A 25,517-nucleotide genomic window follows, 5' to 3' on the forward strand; every position below is an offset into this window, starting at 1 on the left:
CGATCTCACGACCCTGAGATCATGACCTGAGCCAAAACCAAGAGTCAGACGTTCAACCGACTGAACCACTTAGACGCCCCAAGGCATAATAATATTTAATCAGGAGATTTACCTTAGGGCACTTTCTTCAGAATACAGGATAGATTTACAAAATTGGGCTCCCTGGTATATGCTGACTTAACTAAGGTCACATGAGTCCACGTGATTTTGAACGGAATTCAAGGTGACCAAATCCCAATGTGATGACACTATTCTCATTAAAGCAGCAACTACTAACAAATACTAAGGTAGAGTCAGAACTATTAAATGTTAACTATTAGGGCGCCTGGGTGGCTCAGTTGGTTGGGCGACTGCCTTCGGCTCAGGTCATGATCCTGGAGTCCCTGGATCGAGTCCCGCATCGGGCTCCCTGCTCTGCAGGGAGTCTGCTTCTCCCTCTGACCCTCTCCCTCTCATGCTCTCTGTCTCTCATTCTCTCTCTCTCAAATAAATAAAATCTTAAAAAAAAAAGTTAACTATTAGCGGATTTTTTTTTCTAAGTAATAAAGGGTCTGGAAAGGCAAATGAAGAGTCCCAAGGACCCTTGCTTCCATCTAAGCAGCACGGGCACTAGCTGTATAAGTAGCACTGTGATTTTTTGGTTTAATGATATTTATCCATACGTGTTGTTAAAAAAAAAAATCAGTGACACGTGTGAAAGCACAGTAAGGAAGACTTTCTTCAATGGAGGAGGGGCTATCACTATGGGCATAGGGACTTCTACAGTAGGGGGAGATGGATGGGGCTCAACTCCCATCGCAGCACGGGCGAGGGGGAATTTCGTTATCAAGGAGTAGGGCTGGGATCGGTGGATGGAAAATTCCTAACAGGAAACATCAGGGGTAAGGAAGATTCTGGCTAAACCGACCTAACAGGATTCTTGCTGAAGACGAACCAGGGTGATGTCAGACATCACCTGGGTTTGGTGGAGGATGAGGAGCCTGCCTGGTTAAACGGACGGAGCAGGGTTCTTGATAAAACTGGATTTTACAAGGGAGAAGTGGAGAGATGGGCCTAAGAGAAAGTTCAGGAGTCTGACTAAAGTTTAGTCGAGCAATGAATTTTTGTTGGTATCAGTGGTTTTTACATATTTAGAAGTTCTATTTACCATTCTACAGCTAGATTAAAATAAGGATTACTGAATTTTTTTTTTAAAGATTTTATTTATTTATTTGACGGAGAGAGACACAGCAACTCTGGGATCATGACCTGAGCTGAAGGCAGACGCTTAACGACTGAGCCACTCAGGCACCCTGAATTTTTTTTTTAAGATTTTATTTATTTATTTATTTGACAGAGAGAGACACAGCAAGAGAGGGAACACAAGCAGGGGGAGTGGGAGAGGGAGAAGCAGGCTTCCCGCCGAGCAGGGAGCCCGATGTGGGGCTCGATCCCCCAGGACCCTGGGATCATGACCTGAGCTGAAGGCAGACGCTTAACGACTGAGGCACCCAGGCGCCCCTACTGAATTTTTTGGAAAAGATTTCTGAAAGGCAAAATCCCATACAGTTGCAACCATTGCAAAGAAAATATGAAGACAGAGAATTATTTAAGTGAGGTCCTCTCTAAGGCTGTGAACTTCCTGAGGGAGGAAACCAAGCTGGCTTACTATCATTGCTATTATCGTCACCATCATCATGTCATGTGACAGTATGTAGATGTCACATGAGTGTTCCAGGCACTGTACTATGCATTTTACTTAATTCTCTGAACAATCCTGGGGCGCCTGGGTGGCTCAGCCATTAAGCATCTGCCTTCAGCTCAGGTCATGATCCCGGGGTCCTGGGATTGAGCCCCACATCAGGCTCCCTGCTCAGCGGGAAGCCTGCTTCTCCCTCTCCCACTCCCCCTGCTTGTGTTCCCTCTCTCCCCGTGTCTCTCTCTGTCAAATAAATAAATAAAATCTTTAAAAAAAAAAAATTCTCTGAACAATCCTATGTGATAGGCATTACTAGTATTTCCATTTTATAGATAAGGAAACTGAGGCATAGAGAAGTAAAGTAACCTGACTGAAGACCACACAGTAAGTGGCAGAGATAGGATTTGAATCCAGATAGTTTGTTCCAAGCTCTGCTACACAGCGCTATCTCCCCTTTCCTTTATGCGTCCACTGCCCAGAAATACTTTTCTGGTGTGTGGCCATTCAACAAATATTTATTGAGTGCATGAGCCTCAGGCAGCTTACTGTGATGGAAAGTGCATTGCATGAGAAATCTGGAAAGTTTAGGTATAGAGCAGGCTCTGCCCCAATCTCACCTTCTTCCTCTGCTGAACTAGATAGAGGTACTGAACTAAGTTTCCTTTATTTCTGCAATCTACTACTATTCTATCATCAGTTTATTTCTTTTAGTCATCCAAATGAATTATGCAAATTTTAAGGAAAAAGTCTTTAACATGTCAGAATCTTTTTTGATTTGCTTTATGTAAGCTAAGAATAAAAAACTTTACAAGTTTTAGGGGCGCCTGGCTCAGCCGGTTAAGTGTCTGCCTTCGGCTCAGGTCATGATCCCAGGATCCTGGGATCGAGCCCCGCATCGGGCTCCCTGCTCAGCGGGCAGCCTGCTTCTCCCTCTCCCTCTGCCTGTTTCTCTGCCTACTTGCTCTCTCTCTCTCTGTCAGATAAATAAATAAAATCTTTAAAAAAAAAAAACAAAAACTTTACAAGTTTTTTCTTTACAAGAAAAAAAAATCAAAAGAATTTTTAGCAGAATTTCAATACCATTAAAAACATTAACTATAAACAAAATACTCTTTAAAAAAGTCACAGAATAGGAGCACCTGGGTGGCTCAGTTGGTTAAGTGTCTGCCTTTGGCTCAGGTCATGATCCCGGGGTCGTGGGATTGAGTCCCACATTGCACTCCTTGCTCAGCAGGGAGTCTGCTTCTCCCTCTCCCTCCCCTTCTCTCTCTCGCTCTCAAATAAAAAATCTTAAAAAAAAGATTTTACTTTCAAGTAATCTCTACACCCAACATGGGGCCTGAACCCTCAACCCTCAACCCCAACATCAAGAGACCAACACTCCACTGACTGAGCCAGCTAGGCGCCCCTTAACAGCACTAATCCTTCTAATACTAAGCTACCCTACTTCTACCTCCAACATGGTACTGGTAATTTTACACTAAAAAACTTTTTTTATTAAGTGGCAGTTCGCTTTTGGGTCAGTCTTTTTTTTTCAACATTTTTGTTTTGTTTTGTTTTAAAGTAATCTCTACACCCAACATGGGGACCGAACTTGCAACCTTGAGATCAAGAGACGCATGCTCTACCGACTGAGCCAGCCAGGAACCCCTGGGTAAGTCTTTTCTTAAGTAAACAATATTTTCAAAGGTAGATCCTTTTAATTTAATTTTTTTTAATTACTTTATTTTTAAAAAGTAATCTCTCTGCCCTACATGGGGCTTGAACTCACAACACAGAGATCAAGCGTTGCATGTTCTATCGACTATGCCAGCCAAGCACTCCTAAGTCCTTTTTATTTTTTTAAAAATCATTACATTAAATTGATTTGTGTAAATCTGATCAACACAGATTACACTTATATACTGTTTTACAGGATCAGCAGTGGAGGAAGACAAATTCGAAAGCTCACCTGCGAAGCCGTTAGTGTTTCCAGTTTATGAAGTCTCTGAAGGACGTTCTGCATGTCCTCCTGCAGGCGCATGAGGACGAGAGCAATCTGTTCATTGAGGCTGCCTCTTGACCCTCTATCAGAGCCCCAGCGCTCCCCGTCACCTCCGCTTCCTACTTGCCGACCCTTGGATCCTTCGCTCATGTGTGGCATTCTATGCCCTATTTCAAGACAGCAAAATAAGGTAGTTTTAAATAATTCTTATAAAAGTAGCAACAGTGCGTTTTACTCATTTTCCTCTATTATTTCTTTGAGTTCTAAATCTCCAAAGTGGAGTGGAAGCAATCAGGAAGTACACAAAACACAGAGAGCAAAGAAGTAGATATATAAGCTTCTATTTGTATTAATATACTCAGTGTTTTTCTTGCTAAGGTTTTATAATGTACTTATTACACTAGCACATGATGAAATGCATGTAATTCACACATAATTTACATACTTGGGCTGCATTCTCAAAAATTCCTTACTAATGGGGCACCTGGGTGGCTCAGTTGTTAGGTGTCTGCCTTCAGTTCAGGTCATGATCCCAGGGTCCTGGGATGGAGCCCCACATTGGGCTCCCTGCTTGGCGGGAAGCCTGCTTCTCCCTCTCCCACTCCCCCTGCTTGTGTTCCTGCTCTCGCTGTGTCTCTCTCTGTCAAAAAAATAAATAAAATCTTAAAAAAAAAAAAAATTCCGGGCACCTGGGTGGCTCAGTTGGTTAAGCGACTGCCTTCGGCTCAGGTCATGATCCTGGAGTCCCTGGATCGAGTCCCGCATCGGGCTCCCTGCTCAGCGGGGGGTCTGCTTCTCCCTCTGACCCTACACCCTCTCATGCTCTCCCCCTCTATCTCATTCTCTCTCTCAAATAAATAAATAAAATCTTTAAAAAAAAAAATTCCTTACTAATAAGATAACAAGACTGAAAAAATTTGAAGACTGCTTTTTTAGAGTACTAAAAACTACACTAAAATAGCTGTATTTTCCACTTGGGTCATTTTTTATTTCATCACAGTGTAAGTCTCTCAAAAGGTTTTTTGGGTTTTTTTTTAAAGATTTTATTTATTTATTTGACAGAGAGACACACAGCAAGAGAGGGAATACAAGCAGGGGGAATGGGAAAGGGAGAAGCAGGCTTCCCACGGAGCAGGGAGCCCGAGGCGGGGCTTGATCCCAGGACCCTGGGATCATGACCTGAGCCAAAGGCAGACGCTTAACAACTGAGCCACCCAGGCACCCCTCTCAAAAGGTTTTTTAATGTATTTTTATTATAAATACTATTATACTTATCACTACTATTAAGATTTTGTTATATAACCATCCATTATTTTTCCTATGCATATATTATAGAATTGGCATTACCAACACAAGATTCTGTGTCCTTCTTTTAAAAAAATATCATAAACATTTATCTGCATCATTAAATTTTATTTAAAAAACACTGCAACGGCTACATAAATTCCCCAGTAAGACCACGAAGTAATTTACTCAATCATTCTCCAACTTTGGATAATTAGGATGATTCCAAATTTTTGTGATTACAGATTACACTGTGATGAATGTCTTTGTATATAAATTCTTGTCCAGGGCGCCTGGGTGTCTCAGTTGTTAAGCGTCTGCCTTTGGCTCAGGTCATGATCCCAGGGTCCTGGGATTGAGTCCTGCATCGGGCTCCCTGCTCGGCGGGAAGCCTTCTTCTCCCTCTCCCACTTCCCTTGCTTATGTTCCTGCTCTCGCTGTGTTTCTCTCTGTCAAATAAATAAATAAAATCTTTAAAAAAAATAAAAAATAAAAATAAATTCTTGCCCAAATTTCTGATTTCTTTAGGAAAAACAGAATCAAAAAAGAAGAATTACTGGGTCAAAGGATGACAACTTTGAAGAAGTTCTTTTTTTTTTTTTTTGAGAGACAGAGAGAGCACGAGCAGGGGGAGGAGCAGAGGGAGAGGGAGAAGCAGACTCCTCACTGAGGGAGCCTGATGCAGGGCTCGATCCCAGAACACTGGGATCATCACCTGAGCTGAAAGCAGACGCCCAACCCACTGAGCCACGCAGGCGCCCCTTTGTAGAGGTTCTCAATGAGTGTTGCCAAGTTATTTTTCAGAAAGGCTGCAACAGTTTTACATTGCAGCATATAAAAAGCACTACTGTGCAGAAATGGAATATTACAAGTTCTTATCTGTTTGCTAATACAGCAGGTAAGTTTTGTTTGTTTAAGTAATAAATAGGAATCGCCCTTTGGCACCCTGGAGCCCTAGAGTGGCAGCAGGATTCCCAAAGGTGAGCTTGCATCAAGCAGTGTTTTTATAAAAGTGGTCTTGTTAGGGGCGCCTGGGTGGCTCAGTTGTTAAGCGTCTGCCTTCGGCTCAGGTCATGGTCCCAGGGTCCTGGGATCGAGCCCTGCATCCGGCTCCCCGCTCGGCGGGAAGCCTGCCTCTCCCCCCTCCACTCCCCCTGCCTGTGCTCCTCTCTCACTGTGTCTCTCTCTGTCAAATAAATAAATAAAATCTTTAAAAAAAAAGATTAAAAAAAAAAAAAGTGGTCTTGTTAGAGAAACGGAACTGGGGCTGTTTACTAGGTGAAACCCCAAAGAGAACACTGAGGTGCTTATGCCATTTCAAGAAGACTTTACTCTTGTATTGAAAGGAAATAAGTTTTGAAGTGGTTCTTCAGCTGTCAGGAAAGGACCACTTCAGCTATTGGTATGGAATTTGCAAGGGGGGAAAAAAGTGGGAAATCTGGTTGGAGGCCTGGTTTTTTCCTGCATCCCTAAGAGCCTGAGATATTCTGTGAGGGCCTGTCGGAGGGTACGGAAGGCCCCAGAGAATTAGTCCCATCTCTGCTCACTTTACCATATCCTACGTCACAGTCAGCTTTCAAACCAGCCTCACAAAAACAGGATTAATCAGACCATTCCCATGTGATGGTAATCCCCACCTCCTGTCACGCAATCCAATGATTCATTTTTTTTTTTTTTCGGAGCACTTACCACCATTTGCAACCAATCGGAATTATTTACTTATTCACTGTCAGCTCCCCTTTACTAGAACATGAGCTCTGGGGAAGGAGGGACTATCTCGTTCTCTACAGCAACCCCAGGAACCCAGAACAGTGCCTGACAAAGAACAGCTCAATAATACTTATTCAATGCTGAAGCAGATTTTCTGTGAAGCTTGTGAAGCTTAACTTCAGGGTCTGGCACTTTTAGGGACCCCTGTGATTGCCAGGAGTTGTGGTGTTTTATAGGTGGGCTGAAGTCAGGTTATAAATTGGAAGCTTTTCATACATACAATTTTGGTAAATTGCTTAAGGAAAGGGGCCTGAATCCAAGGCTCTAGTAATAGGTTGTGATCTTTCTCTTCTTCGTTAAATACTTACCATTCGGTACATGTTCAAATGGCTAGTGTTTGAATAATAATTTTCTTTCTTTTTTTTAATATTTTATTTATATATTTGAGAGAGAGAGAGCACGAGCAGAGGGGAGGGGCAGAGAGAGAGGGAGCAGACTCCCCGCTGAGCAGGAAGCCCGGCACGGGACTCGATCCCAGGACCCTGGGATCATGACCTGAGCTGAAAGCAGACACTTAACCAACTGAGCCACCCAGGAGCCCTAAACAATAATTTTCTTAATACCATTAATTCTTGGGACACCTGGGTGACTCAGTCGTCAAGCGTTTGCCTTCGGCTCAGGTCATGATCTCAGGGTCCTGGGATCAAGTCCCACATCGGGCTCCCTGCTCTGTGGGAGGCCTGCTTCTCCCTCTCCCACTCCCCCTGCTTGTGTTCCCTCTCTCGCTGTGCCTCTCTCTGTCAAATAAATAAATAAAATCTTAAAAAAAAAAAAATACCATTAATTCTCTCTTTTCTCCCCCTATGTCTTCATTTGTTTTATGCAGATTTTTTTCAACCAGACACATAGATAATCCTTTTTTTTATGACCTCATGAAATTATACAGGGATTTTCCTTTTTTTAAGTGTATAACATCGTGATTTAATATTTGTATATATTGCAAAATAATCACCACAATAAGTCCAATTAATATCTGTCACCATACAGTTACAGATTTTTTTTCCTTGTGGTATCTTTTAAGATTTACTATCTTAGCAATTTTCAAATACCCAATACAGTATGATTAGCAATCGTCACCATGCTGTACATCATATCCCCATGACTTACTTATTTTATAAGTGGAAGTTTTTATCTTTGACCCTTGTCCCATTTCACATCCCCCGCACCTCTGCCTCTGGCAATTATCAATCTATCTATTCTCTATCTATACGCTTAGTCTTTTTTCTTAGACTCTACATATGAGATCATATGGTATTTATCTTTCCATTAATTCTCTTTTTTGACAGTACCTATTCATTCCTAACTATGAACAATTATAAATTAATATATACTTACTTTTCTTCCCCATTCAACTCTAGTCTATTACCTGATCACGGTACTTTTCTTTTTTTTTTTAAAGATTTTATTTATTTATTTGACAGAGGGAGACACAGCGAGAGAGGGAACACAAGCAGGGGGAGTGGGAGAGGGAGAAGCAGGCTCCCCGCGGAGCAGGGAGCCCGATGCAGGGCTCGATCCCAGGACCCTGGGATCATGACCAGAGCCGAAGGCAGACGCTTAAGGACTGAGCCACTCAGGCGCCCCTCACGGTACTTTTCTTAATGTTCACCTTTGTATTGTTAAATGTTCTTTATCTCTACTACTTGATTTGTCAGCTTTAAGAGATATCTTTTGATTTAAGTAAGGAAATGTGGAAAAGACAGAATTCAAATTTTTACCTATAGTAGCAAATAAAAGCAGAAACGCAGCTAGAGGAACCAGTAAGGAATTGCTCAGGGGAAGGGGGGTGACAGAACATAAATTTGGCTACCTCAAAAAACTGCATAAAAGATGGAGAAATAGGGATGTTCCCCACCCCCCCAACCGGTACCTTCAGAAATCAAACTACTATGCCTTGTAGAACAAAGGAGAGAACCGGGCATAAAGAAAAATGGTCAGATGTTATGTAAGGATAATTTATTTTAACATTTCCTAGTTCCTTTTTAACATTTAATAGTTCTAATGTCTCTCCTATCTGAAACTTTCCTGTTTTACTAATTAGTTTATAAAGAGTCAGTGAGAACAAAAAAGAATACACACCTCTCCCTCTTCTGACGTTAGAGAAGTCCTCATTTTCTCCACCCCGTCTCTCACGGTGTGGTGCTCCGCTGTTACTCCGGCCATCTTCTCCTCCATGCTTTACTTCACCTTTTCCTTCAACTGCTACCACCTGCATTTCCCCAATGTTGCCTTTTCCAGGAGATCCTTCTTCAGGAAAAGCAGAATATTCCAAGGGCTGATTGGGATCAACATCCAGGTAATCTCGAAATGGTCCAGTGTTTGATGTAAAGCTGTCTAAAGACTACAAATTTAAAACAATACTTAGTTAAAAGCTATAAACATAAGTTTTTATGATAATAGAAGAACTACTGTTCTTATAAAACTTTTGTCATGTTATGATAGAAAATATTTTTCTAAAAAGTTATTCATCTACTGCTTCTTCCTATATGTAGGGAAGAAATGAGATAGAAATGATTTATCCATGAGCAAAGAATTGAGTAGTTTTGGCAATGAATTGTTCTCATGGGTCAGTCATTCATCCAAGAGATTTTTTTTAAAATGTCTAATCTTGGGAACACCTGAGTGGCTCAGACAGTTAAAAATGTCTACTCTTATTCTAGTTACTATGCTAAACTCTAAGGATAATATGAAGACAGAGTTAAAAATCTCTGCAAGAGGCTTCTAGTCTTGGTAAGGGAGTGAAAGAAGTAAGATCACTACAACATAGTTTGATAAGTGTTATGAAAAAGATAGACAATGGGTGCTTGCTACAGGAACTCATGCGAGGGGTGCCATACTGGGTTTGAGTGGAGGCTTCCTGGACGAAATGATATGAACTAAGTAAGTTGGCCATAAAAAAAGAATGAAATTTGGCCATTCTCAACAACATGGATGGACCTAGAGGGTATTAGGCTAAGTGAAATAAGCCAGACAGAGAAAGACAAATACTGTATGATTTCATTTATGTGTGGAATCTGAAAAGCAAACAAAAGCCAAACAACTCTTAAATACAGAAAACTAACTGGTGGTTGCTAGAGGGGAGGTGGATGTGGCAGAGATGGGTGAAATAGATAAAGGGGATTAACAGCTACAAACTTCCAGCTGTAAAATAAGTAAGTCTCGGGGCGCCTGAGTGGCTCAGTCGTTAAGCATCCACCTTCGGCTCAGGTCATGATCCCAAGGTCCTGGAATCGAGCCCTACATCAGGCTCCCTGCTCCGCGGGAAGCCTGCTTCTCCCTCTCCCACTCCCCCTGCTTGTGTTCCCTCTCTCGCTGTGTCTCTCTCTGTCAAATAAATAAATAAAATCTTTTAAAAAATAAATAAATAAATAAGTCTCAGAGGTGGAAAGTATAGCATAAGAAATATAGTCAACAATATTGTAATAGAGTTGTATGGTAACTACACTTATCGTGGTGAGCACCGAGTAAGTAATGTACAGAATCATTGAATCAACATGTTGTACACCTAAAACTAATATAATATTGTATGTTAATTATACTTTAAAAAAAAAGTCAGTGTAAAAAAAAAAATAAAATAAAAAAATAAAAAAAAGTCAGTGTGAAGTACAGATTTATTTGAAAATTATCCACTTTTCTTGACTGTCAATCAATGTTTCAAACATAGGGACTAGCTTTAAGAGTTTACCCTCTGGGGCGCCTGGGTGGCTCAGTTGGTTAAGCGACTGCCTTCGGCTCAGGTCATGATCCTGGAGTCCCAGGATCGAGTCCCGTATCGGGCTCCCTGCTCGGCAGGGAGTCTGCTTCTCCCTCTGACCCTCCCCCCTCTCATGTGCTCTCTCTCATTCTCTCTCTCTCAAATAAATAAATAAAAATTAAAAAAAAAAAAAAAAGAGTTTACCCTCTGTCTCCCCCATCCCACCTCCCTCAGAATATTTACAAATATAAATATATTATAAATTATAATGTTTAAATATTTTTTAATATTCAAGAATATTATATATTTTTAAAATCACAAAAATAATTTTAAATACAAATGTTTAAATATTTTATAGGGGGGGCGCCTGTGTGGCTCAGTCATTAAGTGTCTGCCTTCAGCTCAGGTCATGATCCCGGGGTCTGGGGATCGAGCCCTACATCGGGCTCCCTGCTCTGCGGGAAGCCTGCTTCTCCCTCTCCCTCTGCTGCTTCCCCTGCTTGTGTTCCTTCTCTCCCTGTCTCTCTATCAAATAAATAAATAAAATCTTAAAAATAAATAAATAAATATTTTATAGGTATATTTTCAAAGTGATGAACAACATGTACATCTGCTATTAAAAGAATTTATGCAGGGTGCCCGGGTGGTTCAGTTCGTTAAGTGTCTGACTCTTGATTTTGGCTCAGGTCATAATCTGAGGGTTGTGAGATTGAGCCCCACATCAGGCTTGCACTGGGTGTGGAGTCTGCTTGAGGTTCTCTCCCTCCCTCTCTCTCTGCCCCTCCCCCCACCTCCCACATGCGTGCTCTCTTAAAAAAATAATAATAAAATTAAAAATTAAAAAATAAATAAAAGAAGTTATGCACTGAATTCTGATATATCACTTTGAAAATTTACCAATTAAAAAATGTCATTTTTACCTCTTCTTGTCCAAATTGCTCCATGGAATCACAGTAAACTTCACTGTCTGAATCACTTGTCAAATGCTGAATTCCTGAAACATCTTCAACATGATCATCATTTATATCTAAAAATGAACAAATGATGGAAAAATTATTCTCTAATTGAAGAAAAATGCATTTATTCCATTCTCAAAATTTATCAGTTCTATATTATTTTCATACTGGAGACAAATTTGATTTATTAAGCCATATTTTTTCTTCTAACTTACCAAAACTTTAAATTTAGTTGATAATTTTTATTTGAAAAGATTATAGTTTATCATGTAATTACACAAACACACTGTCCATATCAAACTGTACAAAACTTAATAACCTTGTAAGAGAAAACTGACTACCAGCTAGGAGGCCTAAATTGGTATGCAACTATGCAAGTTCAGTTGTTATATTAAATAAGTTTATTTCCTGGTTTTGTGTTTGTTTTTTTTTTTTAAGATTTTATTTATTTATTTATTTGACAGAGAGACAGAAAGGAGAGAGGGAACACAAGCAGGGGGAGTGGGAGAGGGAGAAGCAGGCTTCCCGCTGAGCAAGGAGCACCACGTCGGGCTCGATCCCAGGACCCTGGGATCATGACTTGAGCCGAAGGCAGACGTTTAACGACTGAGCCACCCAAGCGCCCCTATTTCCTGGTTTCTTGACTGAATTGCAGCAATGTTCATAATTCATCAACTACATACTATAGGCTCACCCCTAGAGTCCTAAGATATGAAAAGACTATAACTTATCTTGCTGAATGGAAAGCAAAGGCATCATATAATCAGAGGTTTAGGTTAAAAGAAACATCAGGAATAAAAGTTAAAAATTTCAAAATTTTAGGGCCGCCTGAGTGGTTCAGTTGTTAAACATCTGCCTTAGGCTCAGGTCATGATCCCAGGGTCCTGGCATCGAGCCCCACATCAGGCTCCCTGCTCCGTGGGGAGCCTGCTTCTCCCTCTCCCACTCCCTCTACTTGTGTTCCCTCTTTCGCTGTGTCTCTCTGTCAAATAAATAAATAAAATCTTAAAAAATTTTTTTTTCAAAATTTTATTTTAAAATGCCATACAACACAATAAGAAAAGTCTCAATAAAAATATAAAAGTTGCCCCTAATTGCACTATCTTTCAAAGCTATACACCCTTATAATATTAATAAACCCTAGATATTCCTGAATAAGAGATTTTTATGGGAACTCTTTCCTTACTTCCTTTCTCTCTCTCTCCTCCCTCCCTCCTTCCCTTCCTCCCTCCCTTCCTTCCTTCTTTCTTTTTTTGAGTAGGCTCCATGCCCAGTACAAAGCCCAATGTGGGCTCACGACCCCGAGATCAAGACCCAAGCCGAGATCAAGAGTTGAATACCCAACTTCCTGAACCACCCAGGTGCCCCCTGAATAAGAGGTTTTTAAATTCTAAACTGCGGGCCCCTGGGTGGCTCAGTTGGTTAAGCAACTGCCTTCAGCTCAGGTCGTGATCCCGGAGTCCCGGGATCGAGTCCTGCATCGGGCTCCCTGCTCGGCAGGGAGTCTGCTTCTCCCTCTCACCCTACCCCCTCTTGTGCTCTCTCTCTCTCTGTTTCAAATAAATAAAATAAAATCTTTTAAAAATAAATAAATAAATAAATAAATAAATTCTAAACTGCTCCTAAACATCCTAAAATAATGAAAACAATATTCCATTCATAGGCAAGAGGCTGGACAGATAATTATTATGGGACAATACCTTGATGAATGCAGACAGCATCTTTTCCAGTTTGCTCCAAGTTTTCATCTACAGCCTTTATTTCTTCAGCACTTCTGCCATTCAAGGAAGAACCGGCATGAATGTCATTCTGTGTATCCTGAGCAGAGTTGTCTTTATCATAGCCATTAGCAACAATGATTTCCAAATTCTTATGGTCTGCAGATTTCTTCATCATTTTCTTATCTTTTATAGGAAAGTAGGGGGATTCATAAAAGTTCACAGCAGGTCAATTTCTGTATATATGTTCTAATATCAAGTAATCATTTCTCCAACCTACCATAATTCCTTTTGATCAGTTTCCTACTTGGAACAGAGAGATGAAGTACTCCTTGAAAAGGGGTTTATTATATGCTGAGAGCACACTCAAAACTGCTTCAGTTCCCTGTAAATCTTCTAGAAGCTATTTTATTTTATTTTATTTTATTTTATTTTATTAAGTGGGCTCCACACCCAACATGAGGCTCAAACTCACAACCCCAAGATCAAGAGTCACATGCTCTACCAACTGAGCCAGGCAGGCTTCCCTAGCACCCCTTTTAAAAGATAACCTCTCAAGGTCTTTACACTCTCTCAAGCATAGGCAAATTGCCTTACAAGACCCAGCAGTACAAAGGGATCCACATAGTCAATAAAAATATCCTTCAAAGAAGGTATTATTTGTCATATCTTTCTAGAGAGTAAAAGCAAAACTAAGTTGTACTTGTGTCTTCCTGCCTCCCCTTTCTCAAATAGTCTTCCCAAGAATCACTGGTACTCTTACTAACAAGCCCTCCCTCCCCCCATGCAGTACCCTATGACTCCAAAGTCCCCTCTTCATCAATCCAATTCTCTGGATTCCATTCTATTCTTGATAAGGTCTGAGAGTTTAACCTGTCTCCTCTCCTTGGTAACATATGCATAGTCATATTTGGAACAATACTTAAAATGAATACATTTCTTTTTTTAAGTAAATTCTATGCTCAACATGGGGCTTGAACTCATGACTCTGAGATTAACAGTCGCATGCTCTACCGACTGAGTCAGCCAGGCGCTCCATAAAATGAATACATTTCTAATGCAGCGTTTCAGGCATTACATTTACAGAAGTGGTCTATTCTTGTTAGTGTTCAATTCCATCTATTCTATCTATGCACAAAGTTGACTGTTCCCGTACTTTTGGCCCACAAAAAACTTGGTTATAAGGTCATTAGCCCACATCCCACCATAAACACTATTCTCATACAACACCAAATCAGCCCAAACCGCTCCATATTTTATTTACTTTATTTTATTCCTTTTAAAGATTTTACTTATGCGGCGGGGCAGGGGGGCTTGGCAGAGGGAGAGGGAGAAGCAGGCCCCCGCAGAGCAGGGAGCCCAATGTGGGGCTCGATCCCAGGACCGAGGGATCATGACCTGAGCTGAAGGCAGACGCTCCACCGACTGAGCCACCCAGGCGTCCCCATACTTTATTTACTTTAGTGTTAAATTATTAGCTCATCATCCAAAGATTACCATTATCACTTTGTTCTGCTCCTTTCACTTCTTCTTGGGCCTCTTCTTCCTCAGACTCAGCTCCACTATCACTGCTTTCAGCTTTACCATTAACAGTTTTGGCATTTGGAGTAGAAGTTAGAACATTACCAAGATCTAAAATATGAAATGATCACTTAATCGCTAGTGCTATAACATACAATAAGGCTGTAATTTACAAATTATACTGTCATTTACAAATAACTAATAAAATAATTTGGATAAAACTTAAAATTTTTCTTATTCTTTTCTTTGACTATAAGTATACATATATTACATAAACTTCTTCAAGTATCAGTTTACAACAAAAATGACAAAGCTGTCTTAAATCCTTTCTAAACAAGACAGGGAATGTTATTTTTAAGTTAATTATCAATCAAAATAGTAAAGTTAGAGATGAATGATCTTCTTTATACACAGTAAATGAAGACACATTGCTATATGCTAGCATACTGAAAACAAATATAACAATCTCATCAATATTATAATTGAACTACATTTTAAAATTGTTTCATCCTTTTATTACCTTTAAGATTTTATATTTATCGTTTTTTTAAAGCATCAGTTAATGTGATCAATCACTTAAAAAGGCACATACATTGTCCTACTGGCCAGTCAAATGTTGAGGGTAAATACATCGGAACTTCTCAAACATTAACATGCACAGGAATCACCTGAGATCCAGTTAAAATGCAGATTCTGAATCTGTAAGTCTGGAGTGATGTAAGATTCTGCATTTCTGTAAAGCTCTCCTGTGATGCCAATGCTGTTGGTTACTGGACCTCATTTTGAAATATAGGGAATTACATTTCCGTCACTCTCTGAGATAATAAAGGCCTCCTACATGGCTACTGGCCAAAAACAGTGGTCCCTCTCCATAAACTTTTGGGCTCATTTTCACTTATTCAAATGCATTTTGGATGCTTCCCTGCATCCCAAACAACATATTAAATTTCAAAATCTCCATACATCTTAAACAGGAACAAAAGAGTAAGAACTCAACTCTACCACTGCCATTGTGTTCTAGTCTCTTTTAGAGAACCATGCAGCATCATAGTTTATGAATCTCCTTGTTCCCTCCCTGACAACCAGAAAAAGCAAGACTAACAAAAACAAAAAAGAAACAAAACAAAAAACAAAAAAAAACAAACCTAAAAACAAGAAAAAAACTAACCAAACAAACAAAACAAAACAAAAAAACCAAAGAAACAAAAACGCCCACCACTCATGGACATCTTCAACAAAACTAAGCAACAGGGAACCTCTTAAGCCCCCATCAAACGGATGATTGTAGCAAAACTACTTAAGAGCAGCAAAAGCAGCATCACAGCAGTTCTGTGATGAGAGGTGTAGAAAGCACAGAGAATTACCAGCAAGCCCTACTCAACATCCAAAAATCAGTTAATGTAATACACCATACTAACAGAATAAAGGACAAAAGCCACATGATTATCACAATAGATGCAGATAAAGCATTTGACAAAAATCAAATACTTTCATGATAATAATGCTAAAGAAATTAAAAATACAAGAGAATTTCCTCAATCCGATAAAGGGCATCTACAAAAATTCACAACAAGCCTCATAATTAATGCTAAATGACTGAATGTTTTTTGCTCCTAAAATAAGGAAGAAAACAAAGAGGTCTGCTTTTGCCATCTCTATTTCATATGGTACTGGAAGTTCTTGCCATGGCAATTAGACAAGAAAAATAAATAAAAGGCATCCAGATTGAAAAGGAAAAAGTAAAATGGCCTCTGTTTGCAAATGACATGCTCTTATATACATGAAATCCTAAGGAATCTACCAAAAAAACCTATTAGAACTAACAAAGGGTTCAGTGAGACTGCAGGATACAAGATCAATAAACAAAACAAAAAAGAAACAAACAAAAAAAACAGATTGTATTTCTACAATCTAACAATGAACAGTCCAAAAATGAAATTACAAAATAATCTATAATAGCAGCAAAAAGAATAAAATGCTCAGCACTACACTTGACAAAAGGTGTAAGAATTTTATACTGCAAATGACAAAACATTGCCGAAAGAAATTAAAAAACTAAATAAATGGATTGGAAGACAATACTGTTGTGATGACAATACTCCTCAAAATGACCTACAATTCATTGCAATCCCTATCAGAATCCTAGGTGACCCTTTCGCAAAAAATTGACAAGCTGATTCTATAATTCAAACGGAAATGCAAAGGATCCAGGATGGTCAAAACAATCCTGAAAAAGGACAAAGTTGGACAGTTCATACTTCCTGATTTCAAAACTATGTACGTATACTATGAAAAAGCCCGTATGACACAGATACATCTGTTCTACTGGGCCTAAGTGGCTACTTTTAATACCACTCTCTGTTAAAAAAAAAAAAAAAAAAGTCAAGATTGCAAACTATGAAATACCCATATACTTTGACCTTGGCTATTCGATTTCTAATATTATTTCTTACAGATATACCTACCCATATATTAAATGACATTTGTACAGGGTTACTTTCAGTAGCGTTTTTTGAAGATTAGAAGAGGAAACAAATATAACACTGTATGTTAACTATACTGAAATTAAAATAAAAAACTTAATATTCCCTTAGAATGTTACAGGTTAAATAAATTATGGTACAGATCCACATCCCTTATAACCTTTGGATCCAGATATGATTTAAAAAATCCAGTCTTCTAATTTTGCAAAGGTCATATACCAAAGGTACCATATATTATGTAACACCTTCAACAGAGTCTAAGGCAGCTCCCACTAAAAAACAATAATAAATAAAGTTTTGACAGCAACGCATATGAATAGTCACACAAAAATAAAGATTTAAAATAGCCTCATGTCATTTCAGGTCAGGGTCCGCTGCTCAATTAGTTCATGTTCAGTTCTTAATTTTAAAGATACAAGTGGCCACATAAAACTATGTATAAGCTGAAAAATATGCAAAACTGATATAGGATTTTTGGTTGCCTAAAGTAAATGTTTTGCTCTCAAATGAGTTACCAAAAAAAAAAAAAAAAAAGTCTGGTTTATCAAGCTTTTTGAATTTTTAAATTATAGCTTAGGGATTATGGACCTGAGCCTTTATTATCATTATTCATTCTTCCTTGTCTTTATAATTAGTTGTTTAAACATTTGCCTCCGGGCCAGCTTAAACACAACTAAAAACGGGTCCAGGTTTATTCTCCTCTGAATCCTAGAAACATGCTTCACCCAGAGGAAATACTTAATATTTTTTCTGCACTGACTAGCATGAATTATATGGAAGATTATTTGTTAAAATTGGATTCCTTTAGGCAAATCAGCTATGGAGGATGTGGTTATACGAGCGTTATGCTCAGTGAGCACATCAGTTACTACTGCAGACACAAACGGTAGTAGATCTTATAACAGACAGGAAGGTAACTGTTCGCAAACCCCTAATTTCTGTCAATTAGTAAAAGACACCTTGTAAATAGGGATGCCAGGAAAATAAAACATATATAATTTTCATTTGAAATAATTCTTACAGGCTCATTTCACTCTGCTTTCTAAAACAAACAAAAAAAAATTTAAAGAGCGAATGTTTACAGTTAGTGCCAGCAAATTTGCCTATTATTCAACTCCTGCTAGTATGTAAAAGATAAGTCTTCCAATTCTTTCCTGAGAACATGAAATTAGAATCTAAAAAAAAAAAAAAAAAAAAGTCCAAGCTAAGTGAATTCACTGATGTCCTGTTTTAGGTTACTACACTATGTAATTAAACCATACTATAAACATATCCATGTTAAAATTAGCTAGAAAACCATTTTAGCCATGGCACTGTTAATGTAATCCAGAAAGCGAATCAGAAAGTATGATCCATCAAAATAAAATCATGAATTCTGTTACAATTCTGTATATTTAGTGAGCCACCTGTCATGTTTTAATAATTGAAGGGTTAAAACTTAAGCATTTATATTTTTGAACTTTATGCAATATATTTGCTTGGAATGAAAACTCTTGAGTGACAAGCTTGTAAGTTATATAAATTTGTGAAAATTCTTTTGGCATGTAAATTTTAAATAAAATGTTTACATGGATGTCATTATTCCTACCTTCTAAGTATTTAGAGATTTTCTCCAGTCGGACTGGCATGTGAAAGTAAAAAAAAATTAGAAATATAAATATTAATGCATGCATAATATATCAGTTGCTGGATTAAAAACAAGGTAAGACAGTCCAACCTGAGGTTAAATCAGAAGTTCTGCCACTCTTTTTGTCTTCTACAATTTCATAAAATGGACCTATGACATGTAGCAACTCTTCAACTTTCTCAGTCATAGGCATAGTTTCAAGAATCTGTAATCAAAAGAAACAAATCTTATGAAATCACAAACTACTAATCTCACATACATTAGTACCAAATAATATAATATTTACAATTTATTTAGTAATATTTTTGAGATCTGATGTTCATTTATAGATTCCCCCAAGTATCTATATTAATTACATACTTAAAAGTGTATACTCTCCTAGAAAAGTTTCAAGTATATTAAAGATTTAAAAGTGTCTTCATTTTGAAGACTGTTTTATATAGGCTTCTTTTAAAATTTTACACAATAACCTATAAATTGTGCATTAAAAACTAAGGGCAAGGTGCCTGGGTGGCTCAGCTGGTTAAGCGACTGCCTTCGGCTCAGGTCATGATCCTGGAGTCCCTGGATCGAGTCCCGCACCAAGCTGCCTGCTCGGCAGGGAGTCTGCTTCTCCCTCTGACCCTCCCCTCTCTCATGTGCTCTCTCTCTCCAATCAATAAATAAAATCTTTAAAAAAATAAATAAATAAATAAAAATAAAAACTAAGGGCACTAATGTTAAATACAACAGAAAATAATGGGGTTAGAGTAAAATTATTTTGTCTGTTCTTTAAGGTAGTGTTTCTAAGAGGGCACAAAAGGAAAGTAGGAAACGGTCATCACTTTCAGTCACCTTCACAACTATGGGCCATTTTAGAATCATCAAGTTTAAAGAGCAAGGTAAACTAACTGAAAAGGCATTCAAATAAACAGCCATCAACTGGTAACTGATAAAAGAAAATATTTCCATATAGGACATATTTTGTAGATATTTAAAAAGAATAAGGTTAGCTTTGTGCGTGCTGATGGGAAAACATCTTAATTTTTTTTTTTTTAAAGATTTTATTTATTTATTTGAGACAGAGAGAATGAGAGAGAGAGAACACATGGGAGGGGGGAGGGTCAGAGGGAGAAGCAGGCTCCCTGCCGAGCAGGGAGCCCGATGCGGGACTCGATCCAGGGACTCGATCCAGGGACTCGATCCAGGGACTCCAGGGACTCCAGGATCATGACCTGAGCCGAAGGCAGTTGCTTAACCAACTGAGCCACCCAGGCGCCCCTTAATTTTTTTGTTTTTTTACAGGCAAAAGGTAGTGAACAGTAGTAGTATGATACCATTATTAGTTTTTTTCTCTTTTTAAATAAGAAGATATAGATACATATATGTGTTTTCCGAATCAATCTACAAAATAGAACTAAAAGTAATTATCACTTAAACAATTAAAATGGAGGAATAGGGAAGACTCACTTTTCATTTTATACTTTTTTTTTGATGTTTGGATTTTTTTCATTTACATATATTACTTTTATTACTAAGATGAACACATTTATTACTTTAAGCAACCAAAATCCTATCATTTTTGCATATTTTTCACTTATACACAGTTTTAAAGTGGCCACTTGTATCTTTAAAATTAGGAACAACCTCAGACTCCTCAGTCACTCTCCCTGCTTTATTGTTTGCTTACTGCCTATCTTTCGCAATACAATGTAAGCTCAGTGGAACAAGACCTTCCTCTGTTTTTCATCGCTCCTGTATTTCCAGCATCTAGCACATACAAGGAATTTAATAAACAAGGCGGGGGTGTGTTGAGAGATTATACAGAATGAACTATGCCAGCCAAATCTCAGTCTAGGTAACTACTCCTTAAGCCCAGAGAAGATTTTATTTACAATATAGGTGAACTGAATCAAGTCAATTGGATTGTAACCTATCCAAATGAAGACTATTTGGTGAGCTGCATGGACTCTAAAAGCAGCATCCAAAGCACAATAATTTTTCTAGGTTTCTCTAGCACATTTCCTTGGTAAGAAACATCAATTCTGTATGATGAAAATATCCTATCAAAGGTACAGATACGCTGTATTGTAAAGCAAGCAAAGATTAAATTCCTCAGTTTTTTTGTTTTTTTTGAATCAAAAAGATGAACCAAAAGATGAACACATCTTTTAATGTCATCCAAATCTCAAGTGTTCTACGCTCTGTTCAGTAGACAATCTTACAGTTTCTCAAGTGCCTCTGACATTTTGAGGAGTGTCTTATATCTCAATCCTGAGCCTGTTGTGCACTAGAAGAGTGTAACACCCACTGTAACTTAAGGAATTAGCGTTCTGGGGAAAAAAGAAAAAAGAAATTCACATTCTGGTTTTTCTCTAAATCTCCAAAAGATGGCTATCATCAGTCAAGCCTTAAAAAGAGAAAGCCAATGTTCTGGACTTGTAGAGCTACAGACCAGACCCTCAGCCATGGTAACTTTCAGCTTCCATCCTTTATGAGAGTCTGTTCTAATCTTCCCTCTAGTATAGCGATTATCCCATCCTCTTAGAAATACTGAAATAATTAGTCTGGGGTTATGCTGGGGCATTTTTTTTTTTTTAAACAAGATCACCCTAGTGATTTCAATGTGCAGTCAGAGTTGAGTACATCGATCTCTCTTTAAATCCCACACACATACTGCATATTATTCAAGTTCTGGCTGAATTCTCCAGAAATCCTCACTAAGAAAGCCTATAAAATTTGGGGGCGGCTGGCTGGCTCAATCGGTAGAACATGCGACTCTTGATTTTGGGGTTGTAATTTTGAGCCCCACATTGGGTGTAGAGGTTCTTAAAAATAAAAATCTTTAAAACAAAAACAAAAAAAGATAGCCTGTAAAATTTGTACAGAAAATAAAATTTTATATTTCCTTTTGATAATGAATCAAAATTAACTTTAGTTAAAGAAATAAGAAAAATTATTTCCCACAAACCGCATTATTCTGTTCTCTCAAAGCTAAAATCCTATTAAATTATTTTAAAAGAATTTTTGATTCCAGCAACTTTTTGTGTTTTTCACTGAAGTTTATAAATTACAAAAAGCAATTTTCCACAAAACATTATCTATTATAAGATATAAATTAAATTGATAAGTTCCTTAAACATCTGAAGGCAAAAGCACAGAATGAAATTTATACTAAAAGAGTAATTCTAAAGAACAATAGCACAGTGGACTATATTTACAAATATAATTTAAAAACTGGGTCAGGGGGCACCTGGGTGGCTCAGTCGGTTGAGCGGCTGCCTTCGGCTCAGGTCATGATCCCTGGGGGTCCTGGGATCGAGCCCCACGTCGGGCTCCTTCCTCAGCGGGGGAGCCTGCTTCTCCCTCTCCCTCTGCCTGCCACTCCACCTGCTTGTGCTCTCCCTCTCTCTATCTCTATCAAATAAATAAATAAAATCTTAAAAATAAATAAATAAATAAAAATTAATAAAATAAAATAAAATAAAAACTGGTTCAGTTAGTAAATTATTGCAATTAGAAAAAGTCCCAGGGCACCTGGGTGGCTCAGTAGTTAAGCATCTGCCTTCGACTCAGGTCATGACCCCAGGGTCCTGGGATGTAGTGCAGCATCAGGCTCCCTGCTCAGCCTGCTTCTCCCTCTCCCTCTGCCTCTCTCTCTCTCAAATAAATAAATAAAATCTTTTAAAAAATTAAAAAGCCCCAAATTCAGTAATCAAGTCTTTGGGACAATGTACTACCCCACACCATTATTTAATACATATATATATATTTTTAAGTAATCTCTATACCCAGCATGGGGCTCGAACTCACAACCCTGAGATCAAGAGTTGCATACCCTACCAACTGAGCCAGCCAGGTGCCTCTGACTGGCCCCGAAACATCATTATTTAAAAGCATACAATTTAATCTGCCGATGTCCACAAAAGCAAATCTCTGAAAATTCTTTCAAAAACTAATCAAATTTTCAATCGATGGGCATCCTAACATTCTTAGATTTATCTCTAAAAGTTTACTATAAATTTTATTATATTCACCATATGAAAAATGAAATTTTAAAAGTCTGAATGGAAATAGTTGGTATATCCTTTTAATTAGAGAAGTGTTACAGAAATCTACAGGCGCAGTGGAAGTATCTTAAGACAGCTAAAAGGCAGCAGTATAGTTTAAATCCATCTCCCTCCCACTTTAAACTGTAGTACATCATTAATTAATCAAATCGTATAGGGAAAATGGGTAAATTTTACCTAATGTGTCAATTCAACTTTACATGATAGAAGTGTGTCCTAAAAATTAGAATGATATTTAAAGAAAGAAAAGGAAGAGTTACCAAACCAAAAAGGCTTTTGAAAGGCGCCTTTGTTATTGTGCTACTGATATAGTTAACAGCCAAAAGGACTAAACTCTGCCTTCTGTTATAGATAAACCAGGTCCACTAATAAAAACTGTGAAAATTTAACAAAGGGCACAACTTTGAGCAGTACAGAAGAAAACAAAATAAAACAAAACAAATGAATCTCAACCAACCAAACAGAAATTACTTCTAGAAATTAACACTGCCAAACAATCTGGCAACTATTCCTTTGTACAGATTTTCTTTAGGTTCACAGATAATTTATTTAAGATTATCAAACAGACCTAAATTTTACAATTTCTGATCCAGTTCCAAAATAGAAATGGTGCTTTATAAAAAGACACTAAGAGTATCTTTAAAATCCAGATTTCTTCATAAATTTGCTCCTCAAAACAATCCCTTGAACAGACTTAAAAGAGCTAGTTAGTAAGGAATGCCCTCCTTATTAATTACCAGAGACATTAAAAGAATCCTTATCTTATTCTGCTTCTGAAGGATCTCTGCATTCCCAGAAAAATGCTTGTTACTAAAAAGTCCTGTGATAGGAATATCTCAATTTGTGGGTCCAACTTGATGAGAACCCTGAGGGGCCGGGTTGTTAACTATTTCTCCTAAGTCAAAAGTTCCAAAGCAGAAGTGGTTCCAAGACAGCCCAGGTACTTCCCAGATTCCTGAGAAAGGGACTTCAGTACTTCAAAAGATTCCTATTTCCAAATTTTCTGAAGTTGACAACGGAGAAAGACAGGGAAGATTTTAAAAAAAAAAAAAATCACATTACTACAATGTGATCTTAAGGAAAAAACATTGATCTTAAGATGAACATTGAGGAGACAGATAAAGCACTAATAAATTCAATAACTTAGATGGTATATCCTAATATATTATAATCTCTTTGTTCCTTAAAACAAAGCAGCTAATTTGCTTGATAACAAATTAAATTAGAGCTGCTCTGAATATTTTCATTTTCTTTCTTTTTTTTTTTAACTCATCCTGAGATCAAGATCTGAGCTGAGATCAAGAATCAGACTCTTGGGGCCTGGGTGGCTCAGTTGGTTGAGCGACTGCCTTCGGCTCGGGTCATGATCCTAGAGTCCTGGGATCGAGTCCCACATCGGGCTCCTGGCTCGGCGGGGAGCCTGCTTCTCCCTCTGACCCTATCCCCTCTCATGCTGTTTCTCTCTCTCTGTCAAATAAATAAATAAAAACAAAATTAAAAAAAAAAAAAAAAGAATCAGACTCTTAACCAACTGAGCCACCCAGGTGCCCCATGAATACTTTCATTTTCTGCTGTGAATTATTCCCCCTACCTTTTTCATTTCTTCAACATATGCAATCATGGCTTCCTCTTTGGTCATATCACCCAATGAACTCCAAGCATCCCTAGAAATGAGAATATCCAAATAACAAAAAGACACGTTTTCCATTGGCTCAGAACGCAATTTATAGTCAATGCTATAGGGTCATTAATTTAAAACAGGCTCCCTCCTTAAAGCCTACACAAAGATACTATGCCCTCAAAGGATCACTTTAAATGTACCATCTTAAAGAAAAGTACCAGAGTAAATAAACTGTCAAATTAAGATTTTTAAATAGCATTTAAAACTAGTAAATACACAGCCCATCTATAGACTATAGATTACAGAGACTATATTACATACACTATAGAACAGACACTATAAACTGTTGAAAAATATTTGCTAGGAACTCTTCAAAAATTTTATATTATAAAGAACAGTGACATAAATGAACATTTTAGAGCTCTACACGAAATGAACTATCACAGCCATGTTTTCAATGAACAGAAGTTTTGCTTAAAAGTTTCCATTAATTTAAACAAGAGTCTAACTTATACACTCAAAAAAGACAAGTGGTTTCCTACTTCTAAAAAAAACCAAAAATGTGAGGCAGAGGACATTTTTAAACCCCTAGATAATGAGAACAGTCCTTTGAAATTTTTGCCTAAAATGAAAACCTTTCTTTTTACAGAAGCAGTTTAAATCAACCAATGGTCATTTCTGAGGAAAAATCATAAAGTAAATCAATTTTCTTAAAACAGATTAAGTAACATACTGCTATTACATTTAACCTATTATCTATGACTATTCATAAAGAACTTAGAGGAAAGTACAGTACTAAGAAATCCTCAAAAGAGTTTAAGGACTTCCAATTCAGTGTAAAGAAATTTAGCCATTGGGCACCTGTGTGGCTCAGTCAGTTGGGCATCTGCCTTCAGCTCAGGTCATGATCCCGGACACCTAGGATCGAGCCCTGCATCAGGCTCCCTGCTCAGCAGGGAGTCTGCTTCTCTCTCTGCCCCTCACCCTGCTCGTGCTCTCTCTCTCTCTCTCTCAAATAAACAAATGGAATTTAAAAAAAAAGAAATTAAGCCATCAAAATGTGTGGCTCTTAAGACATGCTTCACCAATTAGCATACTCTGTTCATGACGTACAGTCTATGTTACAGAGGTA

General features: G+C 38.1%; 1 protein-coding gene across 1 annotated transcript in view; it reads right to left on the bottom strand.

Annotated features, from left to right (window-relative positions):
- The window catches only part of ACBD5 (acyl-CoA binding domain containing 5), a 44,796-nt gene that overhangs the window by 13,377 nt on the left and 5,902 nt on the right, over nt 1-25,517 (bottom strand). The window contains 8 exon segments of the mRNA XM_064591933.1: nt 3,630-3,829; nt 8,796-9,057; nt 11,331-11,437; nt 13,067-13,270; nt 14,582-14,716; nt 18,677-18,709; nt 18,806-18,920; nt 24,356-24,428. Of these exon segments, the coding sequence (XP_064448003.1) occupies nt 3,630-3,829; nt 8,796-9,057; nt 11,331-11,437; nt 13,067-13,270; nt 14,582-14,716; nt 18,677-18,709; nt 18,806-18,920; nt 24,356-24,428 (1,129 nt within the window).

Source organism: Mirounga angustirostris, unplaced genomic scaffold, assembly GCF_029215605.1.
Source record: "Mirounga angustirostris isolate CCGP_5_RB_7025 unplaced genomic scaffold, mMirAng1.0.hap1 SCAF_5, whole genome shotgun sequence".
Taxonomy (NCBI): domain Eukaryota; kingdom Metazoa; phylum Chordata; class Mammalia; order Carnivora; family Phocidae; genus Mirounga; species Mirounga angustirostris.